The sequence below is a fragment of the Mastigoproctus giganteus genome, chromosome 3 (assembly GCF_048544385.1).
Source record: "Mastigoproctus giganteus isolate SK-2022 chromosome 3, ASM4854438v1, whole genome shotgun sequence".
Classification (NCBI taxonomy): domain Eukaryota; kingdom Metazoa; phylum Arthropoda; class Arachnida; order Uropygi; family Thelyphonidae; genus Mastigoproctus; species Mastigoproctus giganteus.
Genome location: NC_143577.1, coordinates 242,541,338 through 242,554,484, shown reverse-complemented (window position 1 = coordinate 242,554,484; position 13,147 = coordinate 242,541,338). Strand labels below are relative to the sequence as shown.

At 33.9% G+C, this 13,147-nt stretch overlaps 1 protein-coding gene across 1 annotated transcript in view; it reads left to right on the top strand.

Annotated features, from left to right (window-relative positions):
- LOC150088973 (RILP-like protein 1) overlaps nucleotides 1–11,090 on the top strand; it is a 44,555-nt gene extending 33,465 nt beyond the window's left edge. Inside the window, exons 6-7 of the mRNA XM_090370978.1 lie at nucleotides 4,390–4,497; nucleotides 10,887–11,090. Coding sequence (XP_090227104.1) covers nucleotides 4,390–4,497; nucleotides 10,887–10,977 — 199 coding nt within the window. The 3' untranslated portion in view covers nucleotides 10,978–11,090. The remainder of the gene's footprint in view (nucleotides 1–4,389; nucleotides 4,498–10,886) is intronic.
- Nucleotides 11,091–13,147: the final 2,057 nt, after the last annotated feature.

Sequence of the window (13,147 nt, the reverse complement as noted above, 5' to 3'; positions counted from 1 at the left end):
ATGGAACTCCATGATGTACATCTCTCTTTCTTCTCTCACACACAATTTCAAATTGTTCTAATCAGCTCATCTCTACAGTCATTTAAACAGTATGTGATATAAACTTGAAAAAAAAATTAATTATTTTATTTATTTATTTTTTTTGATTGCTTGTGCTTCATTGTGCAATTGTTTTTCAGTTGTAAGCTTAAATTTCATTTATTGCTCATCTCAGGAAACTATCTCATAGCTGTGTCCATGAGAAGTTTACCCAAGCTTTGCATTCTGAACTAATAAAAAAAAAAAAAAAAAACACTTTACTTTAAACATTTATAGTTTATGATGTGTTGCTCATTACCTTATAATAATCACAACTAACAGTTACTGTGAATAACAGTAACTGTAGGTTGTGATTATTATAACAACCTACAGTTACTGTAACTTGCTGCTTCAGAAAGTTACAGCAAAGGCACCTGTGGTTGAATTTTATTAATATCATTAACTGTATTAATCATATTACTGCAAGTGCCACTGCAACAGATTTTTATAATGTATGTAATCTGAAATCTTAAAAATACATACATATATACAATTTGTATACAATCTTTTTACAATAGTAGATGATCTGTGCAGTGTAATATTAAGAGCTGAACAGCATTAGGTTTCAGAAATCTGGCAAGTGTTAATGTTGCCTGATTTATGAGATTCTACAGTATTAATGTTAACTATTGAGGTATGACAATAAAGTTTCCGAACTGGTGCTGTTGTGGTCATGCTCGATGAGTTTGAAAATAAACAGAAGTGGTATGTTGTAGCTCAAACTTCCTCCAACAGATGGTGGTACAGAGATTGCCCAGTAAGCTGACTAGTTGCAAGTAATAACCAGTTTCATTAATAGTATTAGCATTCTGTGTAACAATTTTGCAACAGAGCAATGAGTGATTATCAAATTTACTTAAAACTGGGAAAATCTGCCCACCCATCTTTCTTTTCAGACCATTAAATCTACTTTCCAAAACTGCTTGTTCCACAAGCTTTATATACAAAATGTGACCATATGTAATAAGACTAATTTTATTGTGCGCTTTGAAGGAGATCCATCTGAATAACTGTTAAACTTCATTTTTCAAAACGTTCTATCACTAGACTTTTTGATCACAGCCTGTATGTCTCTGTCATTTTAATTATAGTAGTAAAGTTAATTATAACAGCCATTATGGAAGGTAGTTTTTCTTTTTTTCTCTCTTTTTTTTTTATATTTATATGCTGTTTGTAGGGTAATTGTGTGTGTTGCCTACAAAGATATATTTTTTTGTGGTGTATTTAACAGTATGCATGCAATAATTTGTGTATGAATACTGCTAAATAACCTGTGTATTTTTTATTTTTGTATTGTAAAAATGAGTGATGGTTTTTAGAATGAAAAATTAAGACAATACAATACAAATGCTATATTAAGTTTATAGAGATGAAAGGCCACCGTAGCCGAGTGGTCAGGCACTCGGGTGCATAAGTACACATGCTTTGAGTCACTGGGGTTCAAGCCCGTGACTGCTGAAATGGTGCTGTTTCTTGTATTCTGTCTATCTTGTGAACTCCTCTGATCGTTTAGTCATCCCGGAGTATAAACAGAAAATTTATTTATTTATTATGTCTAGAGCAAGATTGTTTGACTGACTTAACTTCTTCACGGCAGGGCAACCTAATAGTGATTTTCCCATGTGCTTTTCCAAGTGGCTGTTTTGTGAGCAGAAAGTTATTTCATCACACTCCCCACCTAATAAACACATGTAATTTGTGAAGTTGCTCTAGCAGTTAAAAGGATTATTAAATGTTAGGACACAAAAGGTGGTTATAAATGGCTGCATTCTAAGTGAACCATAGTCAGATTGGACCAGTGTTTGGTACTCATTCCTTTACTCTTCCTGATAATCATTAATGACATGGATGAGGGTATAGCAAGTTTTATGTTAATGTTTGTACATTAGTACAAAGTTTTTGAGGGCTGTTATCAGTAGCAATCAGGATATATTGTGCAACTCACTGATGGTGGAAACTGTTTTTCTCAAATGGGAACTGTTTTTGAAAAACGGTATTGGACTTCTCACTATTCTGGAGGGTGTATTGAACATTCTTGCAGATCAGGTTTATCCCATATTGCTGGTATTGTACTCAGATAGCAATACGCTATTCCAAGGTGAATATACCTTCACAGCACTATTCCTCTGCATATCATTCCTACGCAATACATGTCCCATGGCTGTGGCACTAATTATGCAGAAATGGTATGCATCATCTGCTATGGGCTGCACAATTGTTAGGCATGATTCCCGTTTGTGGGATCATCTGGAATGGACATCCAAAATAGGCCTCAGCAACTAAGAAACCTGGCTGAACTAAAGGTCATTCTCAAACAAGAATGGAATAATATTACTAGAAACAGACACATGTGCACAGTATTCATGCCATGCAGAATTGTTAGTGTTGTAATTTCTAATTATAAATCCTATGTTCCATTTAGATTATGTCTCTGATATTTTAGTGGGACAGTGTATAAATTAATGGTTTGGTTACACCTTGAGTTTTATATACAGGTCTGGAAATCCCATTGGAGAAAGAATTTGAACCTGTTGGGGAGGATACAGTGACAAGCAGTAAGGTTTTTTGGGTACAAAGATATTACAGGGAGAACCCAGGTTTTATTAGTTGAAAATGCCGAAAACAAGGTGTCTGCAGGGAACCAATTATGTTTTTTAAGATATTAAGAAGATTGAGTCAGCCAAGTGGGGGAGAGAGAGGGAGGGAGAGAGGGAGGGAGGGAGAGAGAGAGAGAGAGAGAGGGAGGGAGAGAGAGAGAGAGAGAGAGAGAGAGAGAGAGATCTTTTCTCTTTCTCTGGTTTAACAAACCAGGAGGAACATGGATTTAAGTTAAAGGATATCTGCAAACTAAATTATGAAAGGATTGCTGCAGACCAGAAAATTTTCTTTTACCTAAACAGTAATTAACTGTTGGAATAAACTGGTATCTTTTAAAATTATGTAAATGTAAAAAAAAAAAAAAAGTTGGATAAACAATTTTTTTTTTCTTTTTAAAGCTGATACAAAATTAGCCAAGCTTGCTTACATTATTTTGCCTATTCTAATGTTAAATCTAATAACTGAAAATCAAGGCTTAAAATAGCCTGAACCAAGGATTTTGTAAATATAAATGACTTATGCTGTTCTCTGCTTGTTACTTTCTGTATAATTTGGCTTTATAGACTCTTATCATGGTGAAATATTACTATATAATATTAATAATAAAATATTCATAATACTACAAATGCTATAGATTGTTTGGTGTTACTCCTTTCAAGGAGTGATTTAATTACATTCTTACATCTCATACATTATTTATTGACTTTTCATATACTGTTGCAATAGCTACAATAAATGATAGGCTGGTGTGCAAAATTTAAGGACCAATCAGGTTTTTACCTGTAGCTTCTCATAGGAGTGGCCTGGATATGGGAAAAGTATATCAAAGGAACCTTGTGAGGTATAGAAATGATGAAGGAAACAACACCAACACAGCAACGGAAACAAAAACGGTACATAGGGGCTTTATTCAAAAATGGCAACATAGCACTGGCTGCCATGATACAGATGCATCACTGCCAAAGATGGAACAAAGGGAAGAGGTGGTCCTCAGTAGGAGATATGGCCACCCCTGATGTCGATGCAGGCTTTTCACTGCCTGTCCATACTTAGAACAATGTTGTTGATAAGTTCTTGCGGTAACGTCATCCATTCCTCTGTCAGCGCCATCTTCAGCTAGTGAACATTTTCTGGTGGGTGTGGACGTGCCGCTAGGCATCTCCCCAGAGTGTCCCATATGCGTTCGATGAGATTTAGATCGGCAGAACGGGCAGGCCAATCTATACGAACAGTGTCCTCGCTTTCCAAAAGCATATCACAGCAGTAGTGCGATGAGGTGTGGCATTATTATCCATAAACACAAACTCAGGGCCAATGGCACCTCGGAACAGACACACATGGGAAAGGATTACCTCAGTACAGTAGCATGCACCGGTTACAGTACCGCCTTCTGGTATCTGGAGTTGTGTACGTCCATCCAAGATAACGCCTCCCCAGACGAGAACACCTCGACCGCCATATCGATCCCTTTCAGTGATCTTTGCGGGGTGATACTGTGTGCCAACCTCTCGCCAGATTATCTGATGTCCAGAATCGCTGCTGAGACTGAATCTACTCTCATCACTAAAGAGTACCTTAAGTAAAGATTTTGTGGTTGTAACCTTTAGAAATAGTGTCGGTCCTTAAGTTTTGCACACCAGTGTATATTTTTGAATAAATAATTACTAAATAAAAGAATAAGAAGAAAATGTAAACTAGTTCTCATTCTTTTAGAAGTGAATTACAAGAAGCCTTAGGTGAATTGCCTGTTCAGGGGCCTATTTTCAAAGAACCTAAAGAAAAGCTGTTTCCTGAACGAAAGACATTAGGAATCCGTAGATTGTAAGTTATTTTTAACTTCATTTTAGATTCAGATCATAAAAATGTTTTTTATTAAAGTAAATAACTATAAAAATCATGAAACACTGTTGTGAAATTAAATCATGAAAAAACCCCCATCAAAATACATTCTCACACATATTAGGTGATTATAAAGTTTCTTTTGGGGTTTCAGCTATATCCCTACAACAAGTAGGGAGTCTCCCCTAAATCCTTAGACTGGATGACTTTTTTAACGTTGAGTTCACTATTATGATTGCACATCATTGATGTTTCTCTTCTTGGTGATAGTGAGTTGAGCTGTTTTTTTTCTTTGTTTATGGAGAGCCCAATCACATTGAGGTAATTTTCGAGTTCTTGTAACTGTTGGTTGGAGGTTACTGTAGTAGACTAGAGAGACTGGGGGCATTGTGTGACAATAAAGAACTTTAAATCATCAGCATACGTGGAAAAGTTGGCCTGATTTGCGAGGAATGGTTCTAAAGCTGCGGCAAAGAGGGTGGCAGAGAGAACACCCCCCCCCCCCCCCCTTTGGGTATCCCTCTGGAGCAGATAGTTCAGTGGTGATGGTTGTGATTTCTTATGCATAGGGTCCTTGACTGTAGGAACTTCTTAAGTAGATCTAAAAGATGGCTAGAGATTTTGAAGTAGTCGGTTAATGTGGCGTATAGTGCAGGGATCGACAGATTGTTGAAAGCTGCTTTAATGTCGAGGAACACAATATCAATTTGTTTTTGTTGCTTAAGGTATGTTCTGTTCTGAAGAGTGTGTATGAGGTTGGTGATTGTGGATCGTCCAGGTAGTACACTATGGAGGTATGGATGGTTATGGCCAAACATGATAGGTGAGAGCATGGAGTATTGCTTTTTCCATGATTTTGAGAAGGGTGTATCCTACAGCAGTTGGTCTGTAATCATTGGGTGATTTTGGGTTAGCCTTTTTTGAGATAGGAGAGACATAATATGTGTTCCAGATGGTAGGATAAGCTCTTGATGCGATGATGGAGTTGTATGCATCAAGCAGGAGGGCGATGATATATGCACTAAATACTTTGACCATAAAAACTGGGAATCCATCAGGGCCAGTGGTTGCACTTGTTGAGGAGACTGTTGATTACTTCAATAAAGTGTTCCTTTGAAATGGCTATTTTATCCAGTGATATTCGGTGTGTTGGTGGATTAACCTTTATTGAGGGGATGGGGGTAGGCAGTGGCTTGGTTTTGAGTGACTTGGTCCATTCGAGGAAGACGTCAGTAGTCATGGGGAACTGTTGGTTCTTGTTGGTGTATATTCTTCTCCCAAGTTTCATTCTATAGGAGATCCAGTCATTCTGTGCTTTTCTCTGTATACTTAGGAAACGTGCCCAGAGTTTTTTTTATAGAGCTAGTAATAAGCTAGATCTAGTGTTCTTTGCCATTTCCGGTATAGTTTCTGTTTTGCAATGAAGGCTCGTTTCATGTCACTGGTGAACCAGTTCTTGGTCTTGGAAGACAGGCGGATGGATTTGGAAGCCCCTTCGTTGACAATGTCTTTTAATAAGTTTGCTAAATTGGTGAGTGTTTGATCAGGATGGCTAGCAGCAATTTGGTTCCAGTCTGTAGATCTTAATCTCTGTAGGATGATTTGAGGTTGTGTATCCTTTAATGAGATCTTGAGATGGGATTCTTTATGGTAATCTTGGCTAGGCTGTTGGGGACAGCAAAGGTTTTCACAGACAAAGGCAATTAGGAGATGATCTGATGCGAACCTAAAGATCAGCGTTGTGAGAATGAGATTGTCGTGGTTATGGAATAGGAGGTCAAGGCTTTGATGCCATCTTGTAGGTTGCGTATGGGTTAGTGCAAGGCTTAAAAAAGAGAAAAAGCAAATGAGCTCATTCAAAGCGGCATCATGCCTTGGGGAGGGCATGTTAAAATCTCCTAAAATAAAGGCGATCATGTTGAGGCTTGAGGTGAGTTATAATCCAGGTAGTTAGCTCATCCTTTGTATCAGGATTATGGTCTGGAGGTAAGTAAACAGTTGCCTCAAATATTGTAATCATCTTGCACAAAGACCAATTTGCATATGATTAATATGGTATATCACTATACATATGGCTCAATGATTACACTCTGTTATGTTCATGCTTCTGTCACCATAGATTCAAGTAGCTAAAATATAACTATACCATTGTGCAAATTTTGGCTTTGGAAATCTCTAGTGCACATCAGGAAAGTTCATGTAAATTTTCAACTGTTCAAATATGTTGCTTTCTATCCTAGGAGGTAAGATGTAATCATCCAGTTCTACAAAATTTTATATTTGAAGAAGCTACATTAATTAGTAATGTGTTATTTGAATTTTTTTGTAAATTTTTTATTGAGCAGGCAAAGTGAACAAAATGACAAATCTCCCAAACTGTGAGGCTACCATCATAACTGCCTAGCATCATAACATGCTACTATTTGTATACTACAGATACTAGCATGTTTCTAAAAAGAGAAGTGTAATGCTACTTATTTGTAATATCCAACTCCCTTCAGATGGCTGTTTCAGTGCAACACTTTGCAACCCAGTAATGATTTAACTCACAAGATGAGAAAGATACCAAAAGATGTTAAAATAAAATTTCCAGTTTGAAGTGTTAAGTGTCCTTAACCTGTAAATAATAATTATTTCTATAATAGGACTTATTAAAACATGCCTAAATTTTAGAATGGACATGTTTTTATAGAAAGGTAATATATTATAAAAAGTCCTGTTATAGAAATAATACACTATTTACAGATAAGCACAGAGCATTTAATAGCTCAACTTATGGAAATTTTGATTTTTCACACCTTTTGAGATCTGGTTACTTAAATCATTACTAGGTGATCAGTCATTGTGCAGATGAAGTGCTTGGCCTCTCATCAATGACACTATTAAGTACTTTGTTACACTTTCTTCTCATAAGGTAATTCACGGTAATAGCCTCAAAATTTGAGAGACAGTGCCTTTGAAAAGACTTTTGTCTTTGCATTCACTTTACTAGTTTTGTAACTAGAAGTAGTTCTCCTACCAATAAGTAGTTTGTAGGAGGAATTTATTTTCCAGGGATAGAATGTATTAGAAGAGAAATGGTGATGGGGAGACACAGATGCAATTGGTTAATGGCCTAGGAGAGATCTGTTTGATGGGGTAGGTGCAAAATGAATGGTGGGGGATTTTCATATTGAAATGAGATGCAAAAACTGGCAAGAATAAATCAAAGCCATTGGGAAAAACTAATAGAATGGACTTATGTTTTATTATGTAACTATTACAATTTACAGATAAGCTATGATCATTATTTACTCCAATTTGGTTACTTGATTCTCTAACTCATTTTTTGTTTCAGGTAAATGATAAAATGGCCTAGCATTTTACAAAAGAGCAAATGATATACATTATTAAGAAATTTATTAAAGCAAAATAACATTTAGTATGAAATGGTGCCTAGAAAGATATTGTCTGGTATTTCACTGACCAGTTTGATAAAAAGAAAAAATAATTAAATGAAAAAAAATTTTGGAAAACCAAAACAAAAGAAGTGGCCATTCAGCAACAAGTTGTTAAACCAAAATATATTGGAGTTTAGGATCATTCTCACACAAAGTCTAAAAAATCAACAAGGGGAGGCTATTTTTTGAATATTACTAAATAAGCGTGTGGGTTAGTGCAAGGCTTAGAGAAGAGAAAGAGCAAATGAGCTCATTCAAAGCGGCAATAAAACAGTAAACCTTGAAATCTCTCAGTACTCCTTCAGAATGGGAAACACTTGTATCTATCTCTATTTCATAATAGAGACACCATACTTTTAATGCCACAAACAATTATTTCAGCTGTGAAGCCCAGTTGGGATAATTTTATGGTGAATTCGTATGACGTTTTGGTTTATGAAAATCACAAGAAAAAACTTAAATTATATAGAAAGATGTAATTATGCAATCCAAAGAACAAATTTAAATATAAACAAAAAATAGTAATGCACATTAAAAGGAAAAATAAACATGATTGTGAACTGAAAATAAACCATTAAAATGAGGAACTAAATCAATCTATTAATAACTAGTTCCTCATTGGGAATTATTTTATTTGTGAATTATTTGGGAAGTTTTTTATTAAGAATTATCCCAATAAAAAAAAAGGAAAAGAACCAGAAAAAAAAATAATAAGACTCATATTATTAAACTTACTGGAAATCTGAAGTAAAAAAAATGTTTCCAGAGGATTAATAAATCCTTTTGCATGTCCTTTTTTTAAAGAGCAAATGTGATGCTTTTATCAGAATATATTATATATTAAGAACAAGTTCTGCAACCATTATATAAAAGGCATATGGTTGAAAATTGAGTAAGAGTAGTAATGAAACAGGTAATCCGAGGAGAAAACGATGAGAGAGGATAGTAGAAAATCGTTGCCCCTCAAATTGCTGTATAATTAAAGAAATTAAAAAAAGTAAAAATAAAAGAAAAAGGAAACAGAAAAAATAAGTTATAGATTAATTCATGAGGTTTGTAAAACCTATACCATGTAGCAGCCCACCGAAAAATATTTAGAATAATAGTGAACTTCAGATTGCTTAACAAATGGAACAATAAGCCTGCTTGCTTCATTAAATGATTAAGTGTAGAATCATTACTATGGATTCCATTGTATATAAAATTTTTGTTCTTGTTATTAACCAGTGGGATTTTCTTTCCAGTGTTTCGAATTTCTAAACTAAAATTAGTGCCAAAAGATAAATGATTGAATTCAATTAAATATATTAAAATGTGGTGGGGGAAAAAAAGAAATTAATCTGCATGGGCCCCATTTCATTAGAAACCATAGGTCACTATCATCCGAAACAAAAAAGGGACAAGGCATTTCAGTAACCTCTAAACCTGCCGAAAGGCTGGGTTGAAAAGCTATGGACTTGTGTTGTGCAAACTACTAAAAAATGATGTACTTACTTACCCAGTGAAGATAGATGCATTTAGCACACTCCAATGAAAAATTAATCAAAAAATAGGACCAGTAGAATGAACAATTTATATAATTACCTATATAAACCTATAATTTCTATAATGACCACTATTATACCTTGTGAATATTAAGATAGTTTATTTAGCTATTAACTAAATCACTGTATTAAGGTAATATTTCAGGAACCTTTCCATCACCTTAATTTATAGTGATTTAGTTAATAGCTAAATGAAATTATCTTAATATTCACGTGGTATAAGAGTGGCCATTATAAAATTCTAGATTCTGTGGAAAACCACCACATCTTTCTCCAACTATATTAGAAATTAATTTAACTAAATTGATAAAAAAAAAAAAAGGTAAAAGTGTAGTAATGGACCTGGATATTCTAAAATAACTTACAGAAGAGAAGATACTATTGAATATCATGTTTCTAAAAAAAAAATAAAGATGTACAGGGAAAAAAAAACAGAACTTTGAAAAAGAAGAAAACAATTGGCACTGGCCTCAAGCCTGCTGATACTGGCAAACCACTGCAGGATTCAACTAAAGATAAAAATAAAAACTTTTCTCTACTACTAAAAAATTTCAACACAAGTAGCAAATACATACAGGGTTGCTGTACTAATAATCAGTTTTGGTCTCTACTAAGGTATGTCCATAAAGTCTGTAAACCACAGATATGAATAGTACAGACTGAAAGACTGCGTGTTCCTGCTGATATGATTTTATTTCTTCTACTGGTATATAGGAAACCCTGAAAATTGCAAAAAAACAGCGAATGAAATAAATTCCTACATAGAAAAATGGGAAATGCCCGTGACTGGCTATTACAGATTACTTGGAAATTTACAGAAATACATTTTGATGCTGATCTGGGATGGAGAATTTTCCATAAATATTAGTGAACATTATATTTATGATAATTGGAGTAGTGCATTGTTCTGCATAGAGGATTTAGCCATCGTACGAAGAGATACTAGTGGTGGGGGGAGCATTTTACTCAAAAAGATTACAAAAGTGTGTGGGAATTTGAATTTTTAGAAAGCTGTTTAACAAAATGAGAGAGCACATTTACTTGGCTGTTTCTAAATTTTTTTTCTAGTTATTTAAATTAAGTTTTTTTTTCACGAAAATTATGTCAATCTGTTCAGCTGACATGGCCAATTAAAAATTGCTAGTTTGTAGTGCTACACCTTGTACTTGTAATATATCAACTAAGTTGTATGGTCAACAATAAATTTGTTAACAGTTATTAGCTTGTAGAATTGTAATTATATTTATTGATTGTAGAATTGTAATTATATTTATTGATTGTAGAATTATAATCTAGAATTGTAATTATATTTGTTGATTGTAGAATTATCATATTTATTTTCTATTTATTTTAATTAAAATAATATTGTCTGTTTTTGTAAATTTAGTTTTCAGTTTCGTCTTGGCGTGGCTCCCTTGGAAAGCACCTTTCGCTCTCTTCGAGCATCAAGCCGCCAGTCACCAGTCACAGTCAGTTAGGACATTGTCTGAAAATAGTATACATACATGTGAATCAGGTGATGCACAGTGGTTTCTCTGTACCTATGATTGTGATATAGATGTAAATATAGCATTTTTGTGGCCAGCTTTATGGGAACAATGTATTGTGTAAATCAAGTCTTACATAGAAAAATAACTGTTGAAGAAATTCGTATATTTTTATTTTTCTCTATGTGCAGAGTAATAATCGCATTATTGATTTTACTCTGCATGTTCAGTGATCATAAATTTTAAAACATTCATTAGCATCAATGCATCAGTTAGTTCATCTGCTGATTACAGTTTAAGAAATACATATTAAACCATCATCATTTGTAAAAACTAATCTGGCATCCAAATAACATCTCTGAAAATAGTCGCCATATTCTAATAATCATGATAATAATCACAAATTTCTTTTAAAGGCATTTACTGATATTGGCTATTTTGCTTATCATTATGGGAAAAAATATGCAGCTGTAACAGTAATTTAATTCATATGATGGTTGAAAATTTGTGTATAAAATTTATTAGATGTTATTGTGTGGCCGACCGGGCTAGCCGGGTGGGTAAAGTGCTTGCCTGGCAACCCAAAGGTCGTGGGTTCGAATCCTACTCGGGCTTGGATCAGTGTAAAATGAAAAAAACTTTGGGAGGTGCATTATGGCCGCAGAAGCCGATGCGCCAACAACTACAAAAAAAAAAAAAAAAAATGTTATTGTTACCAAAACATCAGTATTATAGTAATTGTAAAAAAAAAAACTGTGTACCGTTCTCACGGGGGGTCTCTTTATGATGTGTGATATGTTTTAATTTTTGAAGTACCTCTCTTTGAGAAGATATAGCTTATCCCTTCAGCTAGGCGACCTATATTTTTCCAAAATATATCACGGAGAAACCAATCAAGTTTAGATTTCTTTGGCTAAGTATATTTCATGTACCATCCTTGGATGCTTTGTTGTGGTTGAGAGATTTTTATACGTTGTTTATTCTGACTATAATAGTTAATTGTTGAGGGAATTTTAATTAATGTATTCACAATTGTAATTTTATAGAATCGATATTTAAAAGTTTTTTAAAATTTATAAACAAAGTTTATAAAATTTTATAAAATAACATTTTCTTAATTTGGAAATTAACACTGAGATTAAGTTTATGCAAATTAGGTGTATAGTAGCAGGAATATACTTTCTCAGATTTGTGGCGTGGGGAGGGTATACTCAGTGATCTAGTTTATTGGGTTTGCTTATTGTTTATATTGTTAATTATAGTCAGGCCATAAACTTTGCATGCAGAGGACAACTACAGTAATAAGCTGGTGTTTCAAATTAAAATGTGTTGAAATTTTACAGTAATCATTTTTATCTCATTTTCACAGGATTTCTTATGATGACAAATAGTATTTTTTAATTTTTGAAGTATCTTTGAAGATGATCATGGCCTGCACTGGATTTAGATTTTTCCAATGTAGCCTAAGTTATGAAAAGCTTATCCATCAGATATATATACTTAGAAAGTACCACTACCAGATGTTTATATATACTTAGAAAATACTATCAGATATATATTTGGAAAGTATGACTTCTTAAATTCTGTGTTCTCCGGTGACAATCTGTAAACCAGACTGTGGTATACGTTTACTGTACTTTTTACCAACCATGTTATAACATTCCACTCTTGATTATTTCCTAGTAATATCAAGTCATTGATAGTGTGATAAACATTCTTATGACATTGTGGTTGTAATAAATATTACAGTATTATTAGCTATCAGTAAATGGCTTCCTATACATAAAAACTTACTTTTTAAGGCAAATTACTTAAGTATTATTGTCAGAGATTTGATATATTCAGATATTTGTTTTTATTACTATCTAGGATATGGAGGCTCATCATCCACTCATTTGTAATAGCCCTTCATTCATTTTCATTCCTCAGTTATTTTAAGCATAGACCATAAGTTTGTTTATTGCTAGGTTATTAAAGGATGGCTAAATTAACAAAAGAGCTTTAGAGCGATGTATATTTCTTGTGAAGAAATGAACAGCTTTCTGATCTGCAGACCTTTATAATGTAGAATTAAACCTATATTATTAAAATTTCCAAAATTATGAATGGAGTACAGTATTGTTGCATAGTTGCCAACTTGCAGTTAGTTGCATAACTCAAA